The sequence below is a fragment of the Phocoena phocoena genome, chromosome 4 (genome assembly GCF_963924675.1).
Source record: "Phocoena phocoena chromosome 4, mPhoPho1.1, whole genome shotgun sequence".
NCBI classification, from domain to species: domain Eukaryota; kingdom Metazoa; phylum Chordata; class Mammalia; order Artiodactyla; family Phocoenidae; genus Phocoena; species Phocoena phocoena.
This window is the reverse complement of record NC_089222.1, coordinates 8361859-8387909: the sequence shown is the minus strand read 5'-3', so window position 1 is coordinate 8387909 and position 26051 is coordinate 8361859. Positions and strand designations below refer to the sequence as shown.

The 26051-nt window shown below is 42.0% G+C and overlaps 1 protein-coding gene across 1 annotated transcript in view; it reads right to left on the bottom strand.

The window, feature by feature from the left end:
* Positions 1–4617: 4617 nt before the first annotated feature.
* EFHB (EF-hand domain family member B) overlaps positions 4618–26051 on the bottom strand; it is a 57248-nt gene continuing 35814 nt past the window's right edge. Inside the window, exons 7-13 of the mRNA XM_065876671.1 lie at positions 25123–25206; positions 24464–24531; positions 20098–20252; positions 13553–13760; positions 10207–10419; positions 7941–8122; positions 4618–4926 (exon numbers count right to left, since the gene is read on the bottom strand). Of these exons, the coding sequence (XP_065732743.1) occupies positions 4753–4926; positions 7941–8122; positions 10207–10419; positions 13553–13760; positions 20098–20252; positions 24464–24531; positions 25123–25206 (1084 nt within the window). The 3' untranslated portion in view covers positions 4618–4752. The remainder of the gene's footprint in view (positions 4927–7940; positions 8123–10206; positions 10420–13552; positions 13761–20097; positions 20253–24463; positions 24532–25122; positions 25207–26051) is intronic.

Below are 26051 nucleotides of genomic sequence, written 5' to 3'. Positions count from 1 at the left end.
CTCATTCAGACTCAATAGAGAAATCAAAAGCTTTACAGACAAGCAAAAGCTAAGAGAATTCAGCACCACCAAACCAGCTCTACAACAAATGCCAAAGGAACTTCTCTAAGTGGGAAACACAAGAGAAGAAAAGGACCTACAAAAACAAACCCAAAACAATTAAGAAAATGGTCATAGGAACATACATATCGATAGTTACCTTCAACATGAATGCATTAAATGCTCCAACCAAAAGACATGGGCTTGCTGAATGGATACAAAAACAAGACCCATATGTATGCTGTCTACAAGAGACCCACTTCAGACCTAGGGACACATACAGACTGAAAGTGAGGGGATGTAAAAAGATATTCCATGCAAATGGAAATCAAAAGAAATCAATCACTGTGATACACCATATTAACAAATTGAAGAATAAAAACTATATGATCATCTCAATAGATGCAGAAAAAGCTTTTGACAAATTTCAACACCCATTTATGATGAAAACTCTCCAGAAACTGGGCATAGAGGGAACCTACCTCAGCATAATAAAGGCCATATACAGCACACCCACAGCAAACATCATTCTCAATGGTGAAAAAATGAAAGCATTTCCTCTAAGATCAGGAACAAGACAAGGATATCCACTCTCACCACTATTATTCAACATAGTTTTGGAAGTCCTAGCCATGGCAATCAGAGAAGAAAAAGAAACAAAAGGAATACAAATTGGAAAAGAAGAAGTAAAACTGTCACTGTTTGCAGATGACATGATACCATACATAGAGAATCGTAAAAGTGCCATCAGAAAACTACTAGAGCTAATCAATGAATTTGGTACAGTTGCATGATACAAAATTATTGCACAGAAATCTCTTGCATTCCTATACACTAAAGATGAAAAATCTGAAAGAGAAATTAAGGAAACACTCCCATTTACCATTGCAACAAAAAGAATAAAATACCTAGGAATAAACCTACCTAGGGAGACAAAAGACCTGTATGCAGAAAACTATAAGACACTGATGAAAGAAATAAAAGATGATACCAACAGATGGAGAGATATACCATGTTCTTGGATTGGAAGGATCAACATTGTGAAAATGACTATACTACCCAAAGCAATCTACAGATTCAATGCAATCCCTATCAAATTACCAATGGCATTTTTTATGGAACTAGAACAAAAAAATCTTAAAATTTGTATGGAGATACAAAAGACACAATAGCCAAAGCAGTCTTGAGGGAAAAAAACAGAGCTGGAGGAATCAGACCCCCTGACTTCAGACTATACTACAAAGCTACAGTAATCAAGATAATATGGTACTGGCACAAAAACAGAAACATAGATCAATGGAACAAGATAGAAAGCCCAGAGATAAACCCAAGCACCTATGGTCAACTAATCTATGACAAAGGAGGCAAGGATATACAATGGAAAAGACAGTCTCTTCAGTAAGTGGTGCTGGGAAAACTAGACAGCTACATGTAAAAGGATGAAATTAGAACACTCCCTAACACTATACACAAAAATAAACTCAAAATGGATTCGTGACCTAAATGTAAGACAGGACACTATAAAACTCTTAGAGGAAAACATAGGAAGAACACTCTTTGACATAAATTGCAGCAAGATCTTTTTTGATCCACCTCCTAGAATAATGGAAATAAAAACAAAAATAAACAAATGGGACCTAATGAAACTTCAAAGCTTTTGCACAGCAAAAGAAACTACAAGCAAGGTGAAAAGACAACCCTCAGAATGGGAGAAAATCAACGGACAAAGGATTAATCTCCAAAATGTATAAACAGCTCATGCAGCTCAATATTAAAGAAACAAACAACCCAATCCCAAAATGGGCAGAAGACCTAAATAGACATTTCTCCAAAGAAGACATACAGCGGGCCAAGAAGCACATGAAAAGCTGCTCAACATCACTAATTATTAGAGAAATGCAAATCAAAACTACAATGAGGTATCACCTCACACGAGTTAGAATGGGCATCATCAGAAAATCTACAAACAGCAAATGCTGGAGAGAGTGTGGAGAAAAGGGAACCCTCTTGCACTGTTAGTGGGTATGTAAATTGTTACAGTCACTGTGGAGAACAGTATGGAGGTTCCTTAAAAAACTAAAAATAGAATTACCATATGATCCAGCAATCCCACTACTGGGCATATACCCAGAGAAAACCATAATTCAAAAAGACACATGCACCCCCATGTTCATTGCAGCACTATTTACAATAGCCAGGTCATGGAAGCAACCTAAATGCCCATTGACAGATGAATGGATAAAGAAGATGTGATACATATATACAATGGAATATTACTCAGCCATAAAAAGGAACGAAATTGAGTCATTTGTTGAGATGTGGATGGATCTAGAGACTGTCATACAGAGTGAAGTAAGTCAGAAAGAGAAAAACAAATATCGTATATTAACATATGTATGTGGAACCTAGAAAAATGGTACAGATGAACCTGTTTGCAGGGCAGAAGTTGAGACACACAGATGTAGAGAACAAATGTATGGACACCAAGGGGGGAAAGCCACGGTGGGGTGGGGATGGTGGGGTGCTGAATTGGGCGATTGGAATTGACATGTATACACTGATGTGTATAAAATTGATGCCTAATAAGAACCTGCTGTATAAAAAAATAAATAAAATTCAAACGAAAAAATTCAGGAAGTAAATACAAATTAATAATAAACATTTTGTAATAGCTATCCAAAAAAAAAGCAGGCCAAAGTTAATACATCATATTTGGGGGATGAAGAATTTCATCAGATATGGAGGGTAATCAGATATCGACGATGGGAGGATTCTCTGTAAACTGACTTAGCAAGATTCTTGCTAAAACTGTGCAGTGCAGGCCCAGGAAGGACAGACACAGAAGCCCAAGGTCAAAACCTAATTGAGAAAAGGGTTCAAAGGAGCCTGACTAAAGTTCAGTCAAGGAGCCTGCCTCTGTCAATAGGTGGGTGAATAGACAGATGATAGATCAGATAGATAGATAGATAGATAAATAGATAGATAGATAGGGACATAGATAGAGACATAGGTAGATGGATGGATAGAGACATAGATGGGTATGTAGGTAGGTGGATGGATGGATGGATGGATAGATAGGAAAATAGGTAGATAGATAGATAGATAGATAGATAGATAGATAGATAGATATAGTTAGATAGATAGACAGGGAAATAGATAGACAGATAGATGTAGAAGTGCTTGTAAATGTTCTTTGGGAAGGGCGGGGATCCCCGATCTGTAGCATGTGTTGGTTTGCTTAGTGTAAATACTCTCACTGTAGCTGGTTTCAGGCTACCAACACGGGGTCAGGGACACAGTGCTGGGAAGAAATGCCCACAGTTGACCACAGTGGACAGTAAGAGCAGGCTCCAGCCCACCCCTGCATAATTCTTTGTGCTACTTGTGCAAATCTTCTGTAAGTCTAAAATCATTTCAAAATAAAAAGTTAAAATTTTTCACATAAATTACCTATAAAATAAATGGATTATAAAAATTTTTCCTAGGGATTGGGTAAAGCAATCTTTTGAACCTTAGTTCTTTTTTTTTTTTTTTAAGTAACAGTAGACTACAGAATAACCACAATATCTAAATTAAAGAGTAATTTTTTTAGACTAATAGACAAAAACCAAACAACAAAATGTTAAGGTCTATCACAGAGAAATACGGGTAGAATACATGCTATTGATCATTCAATTCATCAAGTGATATTGCTGAGAAAGCTTCAGTCATGGATTCAACCCACCCTGGGGCTCTCCTGATGCACAGAAAGAACACGCTGGACTGGGCTCCCACTTCCCCATCACCATCTGGATCTCATCCCGCCCCGGCATCACATTTGTATATCAAAGAAGCGAGGCAAGGGCTTCCCTGGTGGCGCAGTGGTTGAGTCCGCCTGCCGATGCAGGGGACATGGGTTCGTGCCCCGGTCCGGGAAGATCCCACATGCCGCGGAGCGGCTGGGCCCGTGAGCCATGGCCGCTAAGCCTGCGCGTCCAGACCCTGTGCTCCGCAACGGGAGAGGCCACAGCAGTGAGAGGCCCGCGTACCGCAAAACAAAACAAAAGAAAGAGCCGAGGCAGGAGGGAGGGAATGATTCAGCACAATTTGCAACAATAACTCTCTAAAGCTACATCTAACAGTGTGGTCAGCTGTGTCCTCTACAGGTACTCCAAGGTCAATATACTTTTCTGGCCATAAAAAGATGTGAAAAGCCACCAGACATCGTGTCGTTGTTGGAACTCAAGTTTTTATTCCCAAAATTCTGCTCCTTGTAATTAATTCTGTTTTCCCCAGATGCTGACAGAGACTTAAAAGCCCATTAAGCTTCAGTTGTGTCACAGTGACACCTAAAGAGAAAAATAACAAAATGTTGAAGTCAAAATTTTGTGACCCTGGTATCACAAACCAGACTTTGAATATCAGGCCACCCACTCAAATGCATAGCATTCTTAAGCATACTAAACATGACAAACTTCCAGCATCATTCTGGGCTATGCCTTTGGTGAGCTTAAAGGTTAACTCCAAGTGCTCGGCAAATTCTTTGGTGCTTTATAGGAAACAAGAAAATAAAGTTTAAAGTCCAAGATCTAATTTATTAGCAACGCAACCAGGCATATAAGCCCTACCACTGTGATTGCTGAATTATAATATCTAAAACCAGAATGGACTGAACAGTTTAGGTGAACACAGATGTAACAGTTCTTTGGTGTAAATGAATGAACGCCACAAAGATCACATGGCTGTTTTGCACTTGGTCCAGTCTGCGTACTGTAACTCATTCAGAACATTTCTGATAGTCTCAACACAAACTTCTCCTCTGTGGTGTTTTTTTGATGCAAGATTCCATACATTTTCAAATTCATCCTCGGAAAGCTTGACACCAATTTTACATAATATCTCTGCAATCTAGGGGGAAAAAAAAAACCTTTCAAAGTCAGGCTAATATTTATGTGTTTTTCAGTTTGTATTTTTAAAAACGTCTTTATAATATCTAAGACTATGGACATTTATCCCCAAAAATGATGTGAGGATGTGTGTGTGTGGTGGGGGAGGAGGGCTTATTACGTATAATAAGCCAATATTAAAATTCCAGGACTTTCAGCTCAGGAATCATTTTGCTAATATGAGTGACTATAGCGTGTTCAACTCTATTAGCCAATATATAAAATTACTTTCAACTCCAAATGTTTCTGTTTATTTTAAAGGGAAGTGGCCAAATTCAAGCAGAAAGGGTAAAAGAGTTAAAGATAGAAGACTTGCTGGATTTGATTTCCGTCCCAGTCACCTCTTATGTATGTTATCTAGACCCCTTGCATATTAGTTTCTCTTCTTTAAAATAAGAATATCTATGGGACTTCCCTGGCGGTCCAGTGCGCTTCCACTGCAGGGGGCACACGTTCGATCCCTGGTCGGGAAACTAAGATCCCACGAGCCACGTGGCCAAAAGATAAAGAACATTTATGGAGTGTCTCTAACTGGCCTGTTGTAAACTTTAATTATAGCTGGGGGTGTGCAAATGTTGCAGAGATAGTGCACGTGCGAGCGAGTGAGCAGACTAAAATCTGAGCATATTGAAAACCAGCAAACTTTCGTTATTAATCATCTCTCTGCAGTGATAATTAGTAAAAGAGATAAAGGGAGGGGGGAAACATGCTTTATATGTCCCAGGGAAAATATAAGAAAGGAAAGATAAGAACCAGTAGTGGGAAGAAATATTAGAATGAGTAGAGGGAAGAAAAGATTTGAGGAAAAAAAAAAAGAAACTAAATTTAAAAGAGGAAAGACATTTACTATGAAGCATACAGGAGGGAAGCAAAGAGGGAAATGGAAAGAAAGGTTAGACAGTGAATAGGAAAGCCAAAGAAATAGAAGACCTTCAGAATACCTCTATTAAACTAAATCTTAACAATTAAAAGGTCCCCTAGATATGATGTGCCTTGTGGGAAATTAACAATATAATCAAATACACTTGAAATTCAGGAGAGCAGTGCTGTCAGCAGCAGCAGTTACCCAGCAGAAGCACCTCAAGGCACCCGTGCATAGTTGCTATTTTCCTCCACCCAGTGACAGGTAAAGAAAGTCCCTGCAGGGACTTCCCTGACGGTCCAGTGGTTAAGACTCCACGCTTCCACTGTAGGGGGCTACGGTTCGATCCCTGGTCAGGGAACTAAGATCCCGCATGCCATGTGGTGCACCCAAAAAAAAATATGTCCCTGCAGAGTGAAGCCCTGAGGTGTGTTCTTGGGCATCCCAGCCCTCTCCCCTGCTTCCTTCCCAACACTTTGGGAGGCATTCCTACCCTCATTCAGTTTTCCATCCTCGTGTATTGATTAGCTAACACTTTTACGGAAACCCATCTATTCTCAAGGTGACGTTATTACTCCAAGCAGGTCTCTGGGTTCTTTTTTTTTTTTTTAATAGACTTTATTTTTTAGAGCAGTTTTAGGTTTCTAGAAAAATCAAGCAGAAATTATCTAGAGTTCCCGTATGCTCTATCACTTGCCCCCTCTTTTCCCCTGTTAGTAACATCTTGCATGAGTGCGGTATATTTGTTACAGTTGATGAGCCAATATTGCTACATTATTGTTAACCAAAGTTCATAGTTCACATGAGGGTTCACGCTCTGCGTTGCATAATCTATGGGTTTTGACAAATGTATAATATCCACCATTATGGTATCATACAAAATAGTTTCACTGCCCTAAAGATCCTCTGCGCTACACCTATTCATCTGTCCCTTTTTCTCTCCAACCCTCTGGCAACCATCGGTCTTTCTACTTTCTCCATTGTTTTGCCTTTTCTAGAATGTCATTTAGTTGGAATAGTATATGTGCAGGCCTCTGGGTTCTTACTTCCTACCTAGAATTGTGAGATAAAGGATGACTTCCTAGTTAAAAGAATTTTAGGCATCAGGAAACAAGCAGGAGATTTTTGTTTCTTTTGGTGGCCCTAAAGCCCTATTTCATAGGCCCTTTAGAGTGACTGAGGGAAGAGAAAATACAGTCTGCGAAGGTCTCTTCTCTAACCCTCTGTGGTGGATCCTGGGTTCCTTCTTTGGGACCAGCCAGGAGGCATCTTCCTCTGAGTTTCTCCCCTCCTCTCCCCCCACCTCAGTGGGAATGAATCATTGGAATGAATCTGTTACTAAGTTTGCAAGTTTGCAAGCCATCAACTCTGCATGTGAAGTCCCAGAAAGCATCACACATCTGTTCACATCATTTCTAGCTCTGGATTTGAAAGCTCGAAGAAGCAATTGCTCCCTTGATCACAGCCTGCTTTCCACACAGCACAGATCTAGACAGGCTGCTCTGACCAAGACCTGCCGTTACTCCTCGGCCCTCAGAAACCCAATGGCTATTCTGGCCTAGCCGGTTGCACCTGCTTTATAACAAACCTAGGAAGAAAATCACCTGGGCCATGAAGACCATGTTTACCAAGAGAAAAAACAAGATACATGGGCTGACACATGGCAACAGGACAGAACATTTTAAATCAGTGCTTGTTGTAGATAATCTGAGATAGCAGCTCATAAGGATGGCAGAGTGGCCCTCCTCACACTTACTCTTTGGTTATGGAGACCCAAGACTACAAGGGTACTTACACAAGGAAGGGATTGAGCCTCTTTGCTTTTACTCAACAAAGAAGAGTGTTGAATATCTTAGGAAAACAGTTTTCTTTTTATACATGGGTCATAGTGAATATATGACGTGAGTGTAATGCTTCTTATTAGAGTAAATTCTACTTCAAGAATTATACCAAATATCACAGCCAAATTGAACATTATCCTCAAGAATCCTAAGGGGGGGGGGAACGGGGTGCTCCTGATGACTTTTGTAATATAAACGCTCAAGCAAATAAACATTTCCACCTTTGTGTGTCGTTGGCCTTTCTTTCACCCCTTTTGAAATCACATGTTGTACCTCTTTTTTGGATCTGGTCTTGAAGAAGTCTCTTTCAAACAATCCTTTCTGGCCAAAGATGGTAGGATACAGCAATGAATACGCATTTCCCTCTTCACCATAATTGGTTCTGTCACTGATACGGCGAATTTGGGGGGCGGGAATATCGGACCGAATGGTTGGAACACCGTAGATGGGATAACCTAGGACATGGATGGGGGAGGAAAACAGACATTCTAAATACAGCCGCCACCAACCATGTGCCTACTGAGCACTGGAAATGTGGCTGGTCCAAACTGAACTGTGCTCTGAGTGTAAAATACACAATTTCAAAGATGTAGTACCCAGGGCTTCCCTGGTGGCGCAGTGGTTGAGAGTCTGCCTGCCGATGCAGGGGACGCGGGTTCGTGCCCCGGGCTGGGGGGATCCCACATGCCGTGGAGTGGCTGGGCCCCTGAGCCATGGCCATTGAGCCTGCGCGTCCGGAGCCTGTGCTCCGCAGCGGGAGAGGCCACAGCAGTGAGAGGCCCGCGTACCGCAAAAAAAAAAAAAAAAAAAAAAAAAAGATGTAGTACCCAAAACAAGAATGTGAGACATTTAATCATTTTATATTGATTCCTTGTTGAGATGATGGTACTTTGGAGATACATATTGTATATAAAATATATATATACTATTAAAAAAATTTTTTTTTTAATTTTGTCTGTGCCACGCAGCATTCAGGAACTTAGTTCCCTGACCAGGGATTGAACCTGGGCCTCGGCAGTGAAAGCACCAAGCCCTAACCACTGGACTGCCAGGGAATTCCCAATATACTATTAAAGTTAATTTCACCTGTTTCTTCTTCTTAATGTGGCTACTAAAATTTTTTAAATATATATGACACCAGGACTTCCCTGGTGGCACGGTGGTTAAGAATCCACCTGCCAATGCAAGGGACACGGGTTCGAGCCCTGGTCCGGGAAGATCCCACATGCCGCGGAGCAACTAAGCCCGTGCGCCACAACTACTGAGCCTGCGCTCTAGAGCCCGCGAGGCACAACTTCTGAAGCCCACATGCCTAGAGCCTGTGCTCCGCAACAAGAGAAGCCACCGCAATGAGAAGCCCGCACACCCCAATGAAGAGTAGCCCCCTCTCGCCGCAACTAGAGAAGGGCTGCATGCAGCAAGGAAGCCCCAACACAGCCAAAAATAAATAATAAATTAAAACAAAAAGATACATACAACACCAATTGTATTTCTATTGGGCAACACTATTCCAAAGCAAGTAGCAAGCTCTCATCACAACAGAATGTAAAGCATGTCTATGAAATCCAGTTGAGAAAAATATGTAAATCCTTAATCATGGCCTTAGTCCAAAAAAGGGATCTTGACCAATATAAAAGAGTCTTCTAGATTCATCATGCTTGATATTGAGATCTGGGCGGTTATGGGTTGAACTGTACCCTCCCCAGACTTTTATGTTAAATTCCTAACCCTTAGTACCTCAGGAGGTGACCTTATTTGGAAAGAGGGTCATTGCAGGAATAATTAATTAAGATGAGGTTATACGGGAGAAGGGTGGACCCTTAGTCCAATATGACTGGAGTCCTTATAAAAAGGGGACATTGGGACACAGATGCTCACACAGGAGAACATCAGATGAAGACGAAGGCAGAGATCAGGCTGGTGCAGCAGAAGCTGAGTAGCACCAAAGCCTGCCGGCAAACCCCCAGAATCCAGGATAGGGCCTGGAGCAGATTTTCCCTCACAGCACTCAGAAGGAAGCCACCCTGGCAACACCTTGACCTCGGACTTCCAGCCGTCATGAGACGATCAATTTCTGCTGTTTAGCCATTCAGTTTGTGGTATTTGTTATGATAGCCCTAGCAGACTAACAGAGGGGGAATAAAGATGTAAGGAACCGTTTTGTAAGAGCTCATCAAATATTTGAAGGCAAATCTGTTTGTAGCTAAGAATCACGTGGTTCAAAAGTCTCCTAGCACTTGGTGAAGTCTGAATTACGACGAGGTCTAACATTCCGGGTTCTGAGCTATGATGGTTTCAGTTTCATTGATACAGAGAGAGTCATTTTACTTGGGTCACCATGAACACTAGTTCAATTCAGCCTACATTTATTGAGCCTTCCTGGGTGCTTAGAATACAGAACTTAATGAAAGGTCCTGGGCTTTGAGAAAGTTAGAGTCTAATAGAGGCTGGGGGACAAATGCAAGGACAGACAAAGGACACTCCCCTTCTGTGTTTGTTGATCCTTTTAACACTCCCGCAAATAATGTGACATACTCACAAGTAGAAGGAACAGCGCCTACAACTGCATTGATCTCCGAAGAAGTGGTCTTGTAGTGATTAGAAACTTTATCGCTTGGCCTCAGAAGTGTCCGCAGAGTCTTTTCTGAGCTCCCTGGCTCTTTCAAGACAATATCTTCAGGCTTTATCAGGAGAGCTGGTTCAGATTCTTCTACATTAGCCTCAGCAGGGTTTGCACAATCTGGTTTTCCACCTTCAAGCAAAGACAGAAAGGGGGAAAAAAAAGTACAGCACAAAGTTACTACCTGGTGCTCACCCTGTAACAATATGAGTTTTCCCATTTAGTCTCTTCTTGCTGGTGTAGACCCTCCGCTGACACCTGTACCCACTGTGGAAGCACAAGTTCAGTCCAAGGTCATACACCAGGAAATCTGAACAAGGTCTAATGTTTCTGCTCACCACTGCACTCATTTTATGCTAGAATGAAGCTTTTAAATCTGAAACACCAAATGAAAACGGAGAACTTTTTTTTCTTTCCTCTTTTTTAAAATTAGAGCCTATTTTCATATTTGACTTGAACTACAGGATTACCAGAGTTGTTCCTAAGACTGTGCCCTGGGGGAGGGACAGGAGAAGAAATATTTGGAGCTGTAAATTCCACACATAACCTGATCGCCGCGGTAGGGAGGGAGCCCCCATGCACTGTGACATTTGGAGAAGCGACGAGAGCTCGCTGTGAGCGCAAGAACTGATTCTATGAATAACTCCCTTCCAATCAGTGTATAAGAGAAAACCCTGTAAGATTCTGTTCTCTTTTGCAGATTTGCTCTGCTGAGTCAGTTCTGAAGTTGAGGAGGAAATTCCTGACACAGCTTTTTCATGGAGCTGCTAAGTACACAGCTAGCACTAGGCGGCGCTGTGGTCTCTCGAGCGCTGGAGGAACTCAAGGTGCTGGGGAAGGCCCAGCACCGGTTACACAGGCGAAGAGTGCCCCAGTGCCCGATCGGGGTGGCAAACCAGAAAAGACAGACCCATCTAAAGTCTGCACCCCCCGACTCAGCCCCTGCCAATCGCTGCAGTGAAAGCGTCGGGCCCAGTGTTCCAGACCCTCTGGACCCAGTCCCTGCACCCACGAGTGGGTGGGCGCAAAAGGCAGAAATCTGGACCAAGTATGAAAAATAGTTTCTCCGAAAACTGCTCGAAAGCCCCTGCCTTACGGGAAGCACCCCCTTTTCTCCAGCCGTCAACAGTAAGATGGAACTTGATATAAGAAAATTCCTGGCAATACATTCCCGAGTCCCTTCTGACTGACCCACCAGCCACTGTCTTAGAAGAAGAGGAAAACCTCAAGAACTCCGTTGAAAATGGAGCTCAAGTCAGGACCCCGCAACCGGGAACAATTAGAAGAACCACCTGGTTTGAAAGCAGGCTTTTGCTTCATGAATTGTTCCAAGAAGGAAAATACTCTGTCACCCTCTATTTATTTCTGAGAGAACTAGGGTAGAGTTGTTTTCTATAAAAAGCTTCATTAGGTAGAGAAGTTCCTCCTGCTTTCCTAGTGGACAACAGAGAAAAGCCATCCCAGAAACTGGTAAGGGCTCCCGTGGTCAATAAAGCCCCAAATGTGGTACGGTCTTTGCAGGAATAAAAGTGAAAACAGGAGTATCTTCACGTTTTAGAGGAGAGATATTCCAAGAGGAGATAAGCATGTAGACAATCTTTCAAAAGTTAATCGTCTGTAAGAATCAAGACTTGAAAATTAAAGCAAACGAGGTATCATTATATAACAACTAAATCACAAGAATGTTTGAAATAACACTCAGTGGTAGCAAGATTGGAGTAAAACCTTCTCACCAACGTGACTGATAAAATTGGAATTTGGTACAATCATTTAAAAAAGCAAAATGAAAGAGTTACTTCTGGGACAAAAATAACATTCATAAGAAATGAGATAGAAACAGAAAGCTTTCTGAGAGATGATAATCATTATAACGTCACTCATATTACTTTTTAAATATCTGGAAATAACCTAAGTTTTAAAAAGTGAGGAAATGGCTTAGTCATTCATAATACCTCAGCTTAAGGGAACTGAAAATAAAGTTTACAGAAACCATAAAAGTATCTCTTCATTCCATAGAAATTTGAGAGCTAAGTTTTTTTTTTAGCCAAATAAAAATGGTACAGTCCCCGTGATTTTAGCTATTTTAAAATATTTCCATACATGGACTTCCCTGGTGGCACAGTGGTTAAGAATACACCTGCAAAGCAGGGGACACAGGTTCGAGCCCTGGTCCGGGAAGATCCCACATGCCGCAGAGCAACTAAGCCCGTGCGCCACAACTACTGAGCCTGCGCTCTGGAGGCCGCAAGCCACAACTACTGAGCCTGTGTGCCACAACTACTGAAACCTGTGCGCCTAGAGTCGGTGCTCCACAAGAGAAGCCACTGCAATAAGAAGCCTGTTCACCGCTACGAAGAGTAGCCCTTGCTCACCACAACTAGAGAAAGCCTGCATGCAGCAACAAACACCCAACACAGCCAAAAGTAAATTTAATTAATTAATTAATTTTAAAAACAAAGAACAAGCTTATAAAAAAAATTTTCCATATGCTCACTCACATATGTATATATGTATATCTATATATGGTTAGTGATGCAGGAAGATAATGTGTAAACATGAAGATATTTGAATAATAGTAAAGATTATGTTTTTCCTTTTAAAAATTTAACAGATCGGGCTTCCCTGGTGGCGCCGTGGTTGAGAGTCCGCCTGCCGATGCAGGGGACGCGGGTTCGTGCCCCGGTCCGGGAAGATCCCACATGCCGTGGAGCAGCTGGGCCCGTGAGCCATGGCCGCTGAGCCTGCGCGTCCGGAGCCTGTGCTCCGCAACGGGAGAGGCCACAACGGTGAGAGGCCCGCGTACCGCAAAAAAAAAAAAAATTTAACAGATCAAATTCTATTTTACAATTGACTTTTCCTGGGGGAGGGGAGCTAATTTCTCTAAGAAAATGGTTTTCAAACAGCTTTCTGAGGAACTCTCTTTCATATTTTGGGCTTCTGTGTAATTTGTTTTGCTTGTAATTGTTTTCTTTTGAATGAGTAATACACGGTTCCAAACTTAAAAGATACAAAAACATAGATTGAAAAGTGAGTCTCGCTGCCGCTTTGACCCTCAGCAACCAGTGTCCCCTCCCCGGAAATAATAAATGTTATCAAATTCTTTCCTAACCTTCCACAGATATTCTATGCATAAAAATAAAAACAAATATATGTATATGTGTGTATCTTTAAATATATAATATTAAAGTTGACGAGTCAAACTCCTAAGAAAAAGAAAATACTAAAGTCCATTTAAGAATTTAGCAAGACTTCAGAAATTAAATACCTTTAATAATGACCCTCTCTTCGTACTCCTTAAGGGGGGTTTTATCTTTCCAGTTAAGAAAATTTGCAAATTCAAGGTAGTTAATCAGCCCGTCGTTATCCACATCACAGTATTCAAATAGCTGGTCCAGGAGCTTCTCATCTATGTGCACACTGGCCTGGTCACACGCTTCCCGAAGCTCAGCTTTATCTATGGCTCCATCTCCCTTCTGTTAGACACGAAGCAAAAAAAGATGACGTGAGTATTGTCTTCACGAGCAGAGTGGGCAACATCTGTTATTTCCTTTAAGAAAAAAAGAAAGAGCTCTATCACATAAATTCAAACAATCGGTCCTATTTTTCATATAAGGAGAGTCAGATACTAAGCGAGATTGGTCCCCATCGTGTCCATCTGATATGTGCCCGGTAATTTCAACCCTGGTTGGAGTGGAGTGTAGCTCACAGCCTTTGTTCATTTTAATATCTTTCTCATTATTTTATTTTTATTTTATTTATTTTTTTTTTTTGCGGTATGCGGGCCTCTCGCTGTTTTGGCCTCTCCCATTGCGGAGCACAGGCTCCGGACGCACAGGCTCAGCGGCCATGGCTCACAGGCCCAGCCGCTCCGCGGCATGTGGGATCCTCCCGGACCAGGGCACAAACCCGTGTCGCCTGAATCGGCAGGCGGACTGTCAACCACTACGCCACCAGGGAAGCCCCATATCTTTCTCATTAAATCATGTTGTTTACACTCGGGTTGAGAAGGCCTAAGCATGATTCATGCTTGACATTTCATTTGACCAATGTTGTGTACTTTTGACAGCTTTCTGCAATTTTCAATGCTTTCAAAGTTGGTGTTCCAACTAGGCAGTCAGGGACTTCCCTGGTGGTCCAGTGGTTAGGACTCCACAGTTTCACTCACTAGGGCCTGGGTTCAATCCCTGGTCAGGGAACTAAGATCCCACATGCCACACGGTGTGGGAAAAAATTAAAAAGTCAACTGGGCAGTGATTGTCCTACACTCCATTGCCTGGTGAAAAGAAGAAATTAGGGAAGTGGCTGCAGGCCAAGCACAGAGAGTGGATTCAAAGGCAGCTGCCGCTGGATATTAACGCTCCCGAGGACAACAGGATTCACTCAGATTCATCCGGGAAGCGGGAGGAGGGGAAGTTTCCACCCCTTTCAGACAACAGTTAAAGACAGAAGCACCTACGCTGAGCGTGAAAGGAGGGAAATTTAGAAAGACTCTGGGCAGAACCCGGCTGATTCACTTGCAGGGTGACGGGCCGGAGCACATAATGCTTGTTAAGGAAGAATGGCCAGAGCTGGGCGTCTTACCACTCAGCCCTCCTGCAGCCCGTCAAGCCAAACTTAGATCCATCAGAGATGACAGGGAATGGTCCCAGTGTTTTCAAAGTGGGTGCCAGCTGCTATAAGGGAGTTTGGCCCTCTCAGAGAGATTTCCCCGAGATAGTTAAACTCCCAAGGGAAAACATAAATGACTCACCAACCATCAGCTCCTAGACCCAGGGTTAGATTCACAACGCTGGTGAAGACAATCCCCTTGAGAACAAGAAACTGACCCAGTGAATTCTAGAGAAATTCCTGCAGCCAGACCCATAGGCCTGGAGAATGTTCCTAACCCTCATGTTGAAAGAGAATGAGAATTTAAAATACATTATATGGGGCTTCCCTGGTGGCGCAGTGGCTGAGAGTCCGCCTGCCGATGCAGGGGACACGAGTTTGTGCCCCAGTCCGGGAAGATCCCACATGCCGCGGAGCAGCTGGGCCCGCGAGCCATGGCCGCTGATCCTGCGCGTCTGGAGCCTGTGCTCTGCAACAGGAGAGGCCACGACAGTGAGAGGCCTGTGTACCGCAAAAAAAAAAAGTAGACTGCTTTATGAAAGTCTCTACTGCCAGCCCAAGTCAACCAAAACTACGAGCCCCACAGCCCTAACTGAAAAGCAAAGGTGGGGTGGTGGGCTGTTGAATCGAGGGTCCCCAAATCTGAAAAAGATGGTGGCGATAATGAAAGAAAATGCTTCTTATTCACTGGGTACAGAGCCACTCCTGCCTCTGCAGCCTTGACGTTTCCCTCCCCCCATACCCCAACCTCAACTGTTCTAAGGAGGACTAGGTATGGGACAAGATCTCCTTGTCCCCAAGGGGGATCACAGGCCACAGGTATCTGTCCCAGTATGTTGTGGAACTTCAGGGGGGTGGAGACTGAAACCACTACGGCGTCATTGGCTGTGGGTGCCAAAGTCGTCACCCTACCGAGTGTGCAGCAAGGAGAGACGTCAGGAATCAGCTGGTGGCGTTTGGGCAGGGTTTGTTCAAAGTGGAGAAGGAAAGTTAACAATATATTATTTCTGTGGCTTCCACTGCTGGATGTGTCAATTGATATTGATGCTTTCCATACCTGTCTTATGAATGTTCACGCACTTACGATCAAGAGAAGCCACATGGAGAGAATGCTAGTACCTTGGGGGCCCCTCAACCCTCATGACCCCTTTGAGCTGCAAGTCTCTATGAATAATGATTTCACCACATAGAGCCGCTGGGCCTGGTTCACTAACCTGAAACCCAATGGTCTTCACTGGTCTGCTGTGGCTTTCAACCTCAGTAAGAGCTAAGGACCGAAAAAGGGCATAGTCACTCTACTCAGTGGGCAGAACTCAAGGTTATTCTCACAGCTCCGGCCAATCCTGCCATTGATGAATCTGTTATATTTTTACTGACTCTTGGACTGTTGCCAATGGCCTGCGTGCTTGGTTGCCACTTGGAAAACTACAGACTGGGGACTTCCCTGGTAGTCCGGTGGTTAGGACTCCATGCTTCCAATGCAGGGGGCATGGGTTCGATCCCTGGTTGGGGAACTAAGACCCCACATGCCGCCTGGCATGGCCAAAAATATAGAAAATTAAAAATTTTTTAATTAAAAAAATTTTTTAAAAGACCACTACAGATTGGAAGATTAAAGACACCTCTTTTTGAGACAGAAAACTATGGACCAACAGAGGAATGGATAAAGAAGATGTGGTACATATATACAATGGAATAAAAATGAACAAAATAGTGCCATTTGCAGCAACATGGATGGACCTAGAGATTGTCATACTGAGTGACATAAATCAGACACAGAAAGACAAATTTCATATGATATCACTTATATGTGGATCTGAAAAAGAAGAAGGTACAAATGAACTTATTTACAAAACAGAAATAGCATCACGAATGTAGAAAACAAACTTATGGTTACCAGGGAATGGGGGGGAAGGATAAATTGGGAGATTGGGATTGACATATACACAGTACTATGTATAAAATAGATAACTAATAAGAACCTGCTGTATAGCACAGGGAACTCTACTCAATACTCTGTAATGACCTACATGGGGAAAGAATCTAAAACAAAAAGTGTGGATATATGTATATGTATAACTGACTCACTTTGCTGTACACCTGAAACTAACATATTATAAATCAACTGTACTCCAATAAAAAAAAAAAAGAAAGAAAACTATGGAAACAAATCACGGCTGCTGAGTGAACCATCCAGGTAATTCACATAGATGCCCAGGATAAGGGTCCATCCTCTGATGTGGATGACAGGAATCAAGCTTTGGATTGAGCCTGCACCACCCAGGTTGCACAGTCGCTGCCTGGATCCATCCTTGTAGCAGACACGACAATACACGCACCATTAGACAAAGTGCCAAAAAAGCAGTCGACGTTTCTGAGGCAGAGGCTACCACCACATGCCTAACTTGTGACTCCTGCCACAAGCTGACCCATTTGTCTTATGGTGAGGGAGGACACATCACACACAAGGCATTGCCCCATGCTCCTGGCATACTGACTACACGAACCTTTGTCCCCACTCAGAGCTATTGATGGTACATCTCTCTGTTGACACATTTTCAAGTTAGAGAATCGCTATTTCAGTCCAATGAGCCAGCTCCAGACACAAAAGTGTGGCCCGTGCAATTCATCTGAGTCACATGCTTTGCTTTCTGGACCACTTTCGGTCTGACAGTGGTGTGACTTATAGCACAAAGGCTACTCAACAATGAGCTATTAGTCAAGGTATTCAATGAACCTTTTCTGCCCCCAACCATCCACAGCAGTCTGATATTACTGAGCTTTGGAACAGCCTTGCTCACACGTCTTAGTAAACCAGTTTTGTCAATGAATGCAACTGTCCCCCAAAAGGAATCATCCCATCTCAACTACTTCCTGGATAATAGGCAGAATAAAAGGAGCTGGAATTATATATACCTATTTTGAAAATTTGAGACTCTGCTGTGACCATTCTTGGACATGATGAGTCTTTATTTCCCGCCCCCCCCCTTTAGATTTTAAGTTCCCTGAGTTAAAAGCCTGCACATTATCTGGGATAATGTTTGATGCACTGTCAGTGTTCAACAAATAACAGAATTAATCCTCTAAGCCAAGAAGAGTCAGTTAGGAAATCACCGTTTATTTGTTCTGTTTTGTTTTGCTTTTCAATTAAATTAAATCTGGGCATTCAACAGTATAAGATTCTAATCATCAAAAACAATCCTACAGCTGTACTAGGAAGACCCACATCTTATTACCCACTCAGGAAAAAAAAGCTCCTCAAGGGCACTGAGCACTACATTGTACATACTAAAAGTTAACTATTTAGGGGCTTCCCTGGTGGCGCAGTGGTTGAGAGTCCGCCTGCCGATGCAGGGGACACGGGTTCGTGCCCCGGTCCGGGAGGATCCCACATACCGCGGAGCGGCTGGGCCCGTGAGCCATGGCCGCTGAGCCTGCGCGTCTGGAGCCTGTGCTCCGCAACGGGAGAGGCCACAACGGTGAGTGTTTTTCTTAAGTAATTTAATTCTGAAGAATAATTTTTAAATTACCTGTAAATAGCAATCGGTCTCTACTAAAAACCAGAGAAACAGTTGAATACTTACATTTTCTTTAAACACAACTTTGTGAGAAATGTCGTTGATGACTGATTGGTGTTTGTCCCGACATAATTAGTACAAACTTAACTGAGATATTTAACCCACTTTTTATTCACCAGTACATCACAGGTACACAGGCCCCTAATCTAAAATCAGATAAAACGCATGGGCTTAAAATGAATTAGCCAATGAGTGATCAAGATTTTTTCATAGGATAAATATTGTGAGGTGTCACTTTTCTCAAACTGTACTCAACATTGGAATGGAGATAAGAATATTATCCTTTTTTCCTTTTGAGATAAACTAAAATTATTCTGCTCTTTCTTTTCTTCTCCTATCAAGATTATGATGCAGTACATCATCACGGGTTTATTTATGAGCTTTTATTTGTTTATGTTAGACTTATTCTAAAACGGTTTGAGGCTGCCTAGAAAAGGAAGTACAATGAGAGCCAAAAACAGTGAGGAAGTCAGGGCAAAGAGAAAATAAAGTTGGACTAAAATAAGATGAAACCTGAAATAAAAAGAGTGCACAAATGTATACTATAAGATCACATTCACAAACTAGATGTGTTTCTCTGTATTGGCTCTAAGCTTCCTGGCAGCCAAGTCAAAAAGGTATGCACTATTGGTCCAAAGCCATGCTGTACATGAAGCAAAAACAAACCAGATACTTAGACAATGCACAGTTATGTGCTTTAGAAAGACTGGGTTTCCTTATAAAGAGGATGCGTATGACAAAAATAAATAACAGCCGCGTGGGCGTACTAATAAAAAATGTGCCACGTTTCACAAACTGTTTGTGTAGTAGCGTTCCTTAGTGCAAGCCTAAGGCACTGTGCAGCTTGGTAAATCCTGTAATGGCCTAAAATGATGTCAGGTAATTATGCAGCCCTGGGTTGATCTGACTTGATCAAAGAATAAAATTTAGAGGAGCTTGAAAACTGAGTGATCTTACTCTCAAAACTGAAACCACACCTGGTGCCCAGGGGAGAGCGTTCTAAGCTTGACTTGGACCAGACTGACAGTACCGTGTGTACACATTCAGAATGAGGCAGAGACTGTCCATCCCCCAGGCTCCCAGCACACTCCAGTTTAATGATCTGCAACAGTGGTTCTCAAACCTCAGCCTGCATCAGAATCACTGAAAAGCTTGTTAAAACACAATTGCTAGACCCCAACCCCAAGTTCCTAATTCAGGAGGTCTGGGGTGGGCCTTAGGACATGCATCTCTAGCATGTTCCCAAGTGATACTGATGATGGTGAAAGAACCACATTTTGACAACGCAGGTCTACTCCAGCAAACATTTTCTGTCAAGGGGCAAAAAGTAGGTATCATAGGTTTTGCAAGCCATTCAGTCTCTGCATGTGTAGTTGCAAAAGCAGCTGTGGACAATACTTAAAACAAATGGGCATGCATATGACCCAGCAATCCCACTCCTGAGCATATATCCAAAGAAAACTCTAATTCAAAGAGATACATGCACCCCAATTTTTTTAAAATATAGGCATGTAAAACTATTTACAAAAACAGGTGGTGGACTGGACTTGATCCTGATCTACACCAGCCTGCTAGGACCTGTAAGCCCATGCATAGACCAAAAAAGCTTCACTTTACTACTGGCCTTGTCATAGTGTCTGAAGGCTGCCAGCAAAGTGTCAAAGTTTTGGTAGTTAACTTTCTTTAAGTGATGTCGCACTGCTGCAACCAGGGCTCTCTGTCTGTCCTTGCCTCGGAGATATTCTCCCGGAAGTCTTCTGTGGATGAGATCACCAGCTCCTATTGAAGAGAGGGGGAAAAAAAGTCTTTTATCTGAATTTAAAGCCTGTCACAATTATTCCCACACTAAAACAGAGAGAGATCTAGCAGCTTCTGTGAATGAAAAAACCTAACTCCAATACTATTATGCATCATGACAGAAAATTCTTTTTATAAAAAAAAAGTACAGGGGCTTCCCTGGTGGCGCAGTGGTTGAGAGTCCGCCTGCCGATGCGGGGGACACGGGTTCGTGCCCCAGTCCGGGAAGATCCCACATGCCGCGGTGCGGCTGGGCCCGTGAGCCATGGCCGCTGGGCCTGCGCGTCCGGAGCCTGTGCTCCGCAACGGGAGAGACCACAACAGTGAGAGCCCTGCGTACCGCAAAAAAAAAAAAAAAAAAGTACAAATTGATAAAAATGAATACTTCTGCTTTATGCGACTTCTTTGCTCAATGAAAAAAATCTGAAAAAATGAATTTTATGGGGGAATCATGAGCCCCCTCAGCTGTCAAATCCTTTCCTAAGACAACAAAGTCCTTGCCTGACACCCTGTTAGCAGACATTTGTCTACAAGGCTGAGGATCTGAGAGCTGGGGCTGATTCCACATGGGGGTCACTCTGTGTGCCTCAAGGTTGACTAAACATCTAGGAAACCTTGTAAAAACTGGACACAAGTTCCCTACTCCTTCCTAATGTGAGTTTCCAGTCTGCCTTCAGTCTGCACACCAAGTCCCCATTTCTGTGCTGCTTCCCCTACACTATTACCAGCACAGAAGACCTCCATTCACAGTCCATTAAGTGAGTCCTGACCCACAACCCCGAGTAATAACCCCTCCAATCCACCTGCTGCCATTGCCAGACCCAGCCCTTGCTTCTACTTTTCTTTCATGACTTAAAGGAACTTTCCTGAATTATGACACAAAGAAAGTACAAACACACTACCTCTAAACCCCATTGCTTGGATATTAATGGTGACACAGATCAGACCAGAGTTGACCATGTTGCTTCAGATGTGACGGCTTGGTGGATGTCACCAGAAGAAACCTTCTGCCTCTGTTCTTTTTCCCCTGGCCTGTACCCCTCCCTTCCTGCTTTCTTGCGACAGGGTCATGCTGACAGTTGGCTGTGATATCCTGGGTAGGTTAATTTAAATTTCAACATTGATGGATGCAGCTACAGAGGATCATACTAAGTGAAGTATGTCAGAAGGAGAAAGACAAATCCCATATGATATCACTTATATGTGGAATTTCAAATGGGACACAAATGAACCTATCTATGAAACAGAAACAGAATCACAAACATAGAGAACAGACTGGTGGTTGACAAGGGGGTAAGGCGTTGGGGGAGGGAAGGATTGGGAGTTTGGGGTTAGCAGATGCAAGCTGTTATATATAGAATGGATAAACAACAAAGTCCTACTATATAGCACAGGGCAGTATATTCAACAGCCTATGATAAACCATAAAGGAGAATAATTTTTTAATGGATATGTATGTATAACTTTGCTGTACCGCAGAAATTAACACATTGTAAATCAACTGTACTTCAATTTTTAAAAATTGAAAAAAAAATAAATTGCAACACTGGTTGCAGTTCAAGGCAACTAATATTCACACCTACTTTGTACAAGGCCCTATATTATTAGGCTCTGTCAAGGGTCTTTTTTAATAGGTGCTCATAGCACCTCTAAGTTTATTATAAAATCAGGAGTTAATCCTGCATATTCTGACAAAAGCCTTCTTTCTAAGGGTAGACCCTAAGTATGGGTGAAAAGCCCACAACCAGTGCTAGTTCCAGGAACTGGCCAAGTGCCTCAGAACAAGATCATCTGAAACGGGGTCAGCTATTATCAGACCATCCTAACGTAGGCAAAACCCAAGTATGGCTCTGCGAGAGGAAATCAAAGTGATTAGGGGTGATTTTTGACACATAAGTGTGGCTTCCTTTCCTCTTCCACATTTCTTCCCCTGATGTCAACCCTCTGGGGGGCTGCTCTGTATAAGGACCTCCCCCCACTCCGGCTCTTCCACAAGATGGCTCTTGGTTGAGTTTTTTTTTTATCTTCAGAGGCCTTCACTCTCCATTAACATCCAAAAATAACCATTCGAATGGTTGTATCTCCAACTCTACCTGGTTTTCCCACCACAACCCTACCAGGTATGACTGCCTAGTGGATGAGAGGTACGCTGATACCCTCTTCTGGCCTGGCCCTGAGAGAATATTTATGAAGCTCATGTCAAATCACTGACAACTACTCAAGAGCCACCTCTAAAGAGCTGAAATCAGGAGTACAAGCTGTGGACCTAAGAGAGAGACCCATGACCTTGCTACCACGCCAGGGACATCAGAAAAGCCACGCCTGCTCCTCAGTTGCACCCTGCCTGCTACCAATTCTCATGATGCACTACTGCCTATGATTTTCCTCCACATCGCCTCTGCCCTGGTGCATTCTGGGAGCCGGATTCTCCTCCACATCACATCTGCCCTGGTGCATTCTGGGAGCCGGATTCTCCTCCACATCGCCTCTGCCCTGGTGCATTCTGGGAGCCGGATTCTCCTCCACATTGCCTCTGTCCTGGTGCATTCTGGGAGCTGGACACAGCCCTTGCACTCTTCCTGGAAGCATCGTAACATAACCAACAACCCCAGGCCTGAGGGATGAGGCATTCTTTGTGCAGTTGCCTTTCTTTCCCTAAGTAAGGGTAAGGGAGCAATCCAGGCCCAGTAAAGAAACCAATACGTTCTCGGAAGCAGGCAGACCCTGAAGCTTTCCACGGAATAGATGCTGCTAGTTAACCCCAACAGTAGTCACAAAAGGCCACTGGGGTTAATCTGTGTCCATCCATGAGCTCCAGGAAAAGTCTAGAGAGGGCTGACAGTCCCCTTACACAGTTACGCTGTACGGTGCCAAGGCCAATACTGACACATTTTTTAAACTATTAATGTCAGTGTCCTTCCTTTTCACTTTATAGCTCTATCTTATCATTCAACTTTTAAGGGTAATGTAGCTCAACTATTAGGAAATTTGTCAATGTTGCCTAATTGTCAACATGATAAACTATGTGTTAGATACATCGATTCATGCTATGGATACCGGGGAAAATAATGTACTGTGCGCTAGACCCCAAGAATCCAACAGACAGCAAGATGGGGCGCCAACCAGCATGAACCTGCCCTCAAGTAGGCAGCTGAGCACGATTATCTACTTGTATTTCAGGCTAACTGATGGATTTCCTAAATCATCCCTTACCCACTTCTAGAGGTATGAAGAGCCTCTAAGATGGGCAGGCATCCATTAAACATGTAACAGTTGATCTAAAAACAGAACCAAAATATAATCTCCTAATATGGTGATTCATGGTGGTCTGAAACACCATGTTGCAGAAGCTCAGTAAATATGTATTTTATTTGTCAGTGAGTGGACTTTAACACATTTTTAGTAGCAGTTCTTAAAGTTTAGCATACATGAGAATATATGAGCATGGGTCCCAGGAACCTGTATATTTAATAAATTCTCTGGGTGATTTTAATGCAGGTAGACTGCAGACTGTATTTTGAAAACCAGTAAAATACAGCCCAATCCTGATAAGCTTTGGCAGAGTTTTCCCTTTGGAAGTCTGCTGTTTAGATCCCTTAGCACTAAAAACAAAATCCTGGGAATTTTCTTCTGCCACTTTGTAGGTTGATTAATTGATTGGCTGGTGGGCAGAGTGGTTCTTAAGTATGTGGTTGTAGAGTATAGTGCTTTCTGGAACTTGAATGTCCCTACAGTTCATCTGGGTATGTCGCAGTTCCTGATTCAGTAGGTCTGGGGTGGAGCCTGAGATTCTGCATTTCTAAGAACCTTGCAGGGACCACCAACACCGCCCGTCTGCAACCACATTTTGAGTAACAAGGGCCTAGTACAATCTTGGAATTCATTAAAAAGCTGCCTCACTTCACTTTGGCTTGTTTAATACAGGCCTTATTTATTTTCTAAATAAAATTCTGAGCCTTAAATACACTTAAGGAATTCATTACAAGGGCTTTAAACTGTTCCTATTTCAAATATAATATGAAAATTTTGTTTCTTTCTTGTGCTACAAATTGTTCTCTTTAATGTTAATGTAATATTTTAAGCCATTAAAATTAGAAGCTATGAGAGAAGGAGATGGTGAACTTAACTGCATGATTTGGGGGGTGGGGGGGATTTTGTTGTTTGTTTTTTAAGAAGAAAGTTTGTATATTTACCATACTCCTCAGGACGGAGACAAGCCCCAAATGTGTGGTCTGGGGGAACATTCATTGTTTCTGCAATGCTATTAAAGAAAACAAATATTTTAGTGAAAATTCCCACCACATGGCATCCCTGGAATTTAAAATATGTTTGCCATATGTTTTTAATCGCCTATATTTTCTCCTATAACCAAACTATGAGAATCAAACAGAAGTTCTCCAACAGATCTTTTCCCTAATCTCCCACTCGCATTAGCAATGGCTGAATGCTTTCACTGGCTTTCAGTGAAAAAGTCCAGACTGAAAAAGAAAAAACAGAACATACTCAAAGCAGAATTATGGAAGTACATATATATACATGGGGGGGGGGGCGGGGACAGGGAAGAGAGAGGAAAATATAATGCAATAAGTTAAATTTCTGAGATCTCAGAAATAAAGCTTTACACAAAATTCTTCCACCCTGTTCTCCAAAGGCCCTGTCCATTTTGGAGACTCAGTACTTTCCTGGAACCCCAAGCGCTATAGAGGCTAATAAGAGTTCCCTGATTAACACAAAAGGATGATCCTTATTTAATTGATAGAACCTAATAAAACACAAACCAAAATTTACCACAAGAGTAGTTTGTAAATTTGATCCAAAAACATTTTCAATTCTAAGTTAATCATGAACTTACGGATCTAAAATTCTTCCAAGTTTATGTTGAAATTTTTCTTTGAAATCATCAACTCTCTTGGATACAACCTTAGCTCCTCTTTTCCTATAAAATTAGAAAATTGTCAGGTATCTGTATTACCTAAAGTATTCTTGGCTACCAAATATACATATGGTGAGGAATACCATAGTATCATTTGGGCCATCACAAAATAAATCCAGTTTCAAAAGAAATTATATGCTAAAAAGAAAGCTTTATGTGTTCATTCTTCTATCATGTATATTCTATTATAAAGATAAGTTTATAATAGAATATAAAATTTTGATTAAAGAATAAGACAAGCAAACAAAATTTTTTTCAGTAAACAAAAAGAGTTAATATCATTCTTATAAGTGTAACTCCTAAAACTGCTAACGGAAAAGTAAGCATAAAAGAAATAAATAAACAAAGGATATAAACAAATAACTCAAATCTAGTAAGCAAATATATGGAGAAATTATAATACTCTCCAGTAATAAAAGAAATATAAGATAAAAGAACAACAAAGTACCACTTTTTAATAGTACATAAGTAAATATATATATATATATATATATATACACACACACATATAGAGAGAGAGAGAGAGAGACAAGAGACAGAGAAAAAGAATATCTAACATTGGCAAAAAGTATTGTAAAACACTTGTAGATTGCGAGTGCAAATTGCTATAATCCTTTTGGAAATAATTTGGTAACATGATTCAAAAAGCATAAAAATGTTCATCCTCTTTTATCCACATCTGAAAACCAATCATAAGGAGATAATCCACATAATTAAGTGTGAAAAGAAGTTACATTTATAAAACTGCTTGTAGCCTCACTGTCTACGATGGGGAAAAAAAAGAAAAGAAAAGAATCTAAATGTTCAATCCTGGAGGGTGATTATGTTGTATTAACAAGAACACACTT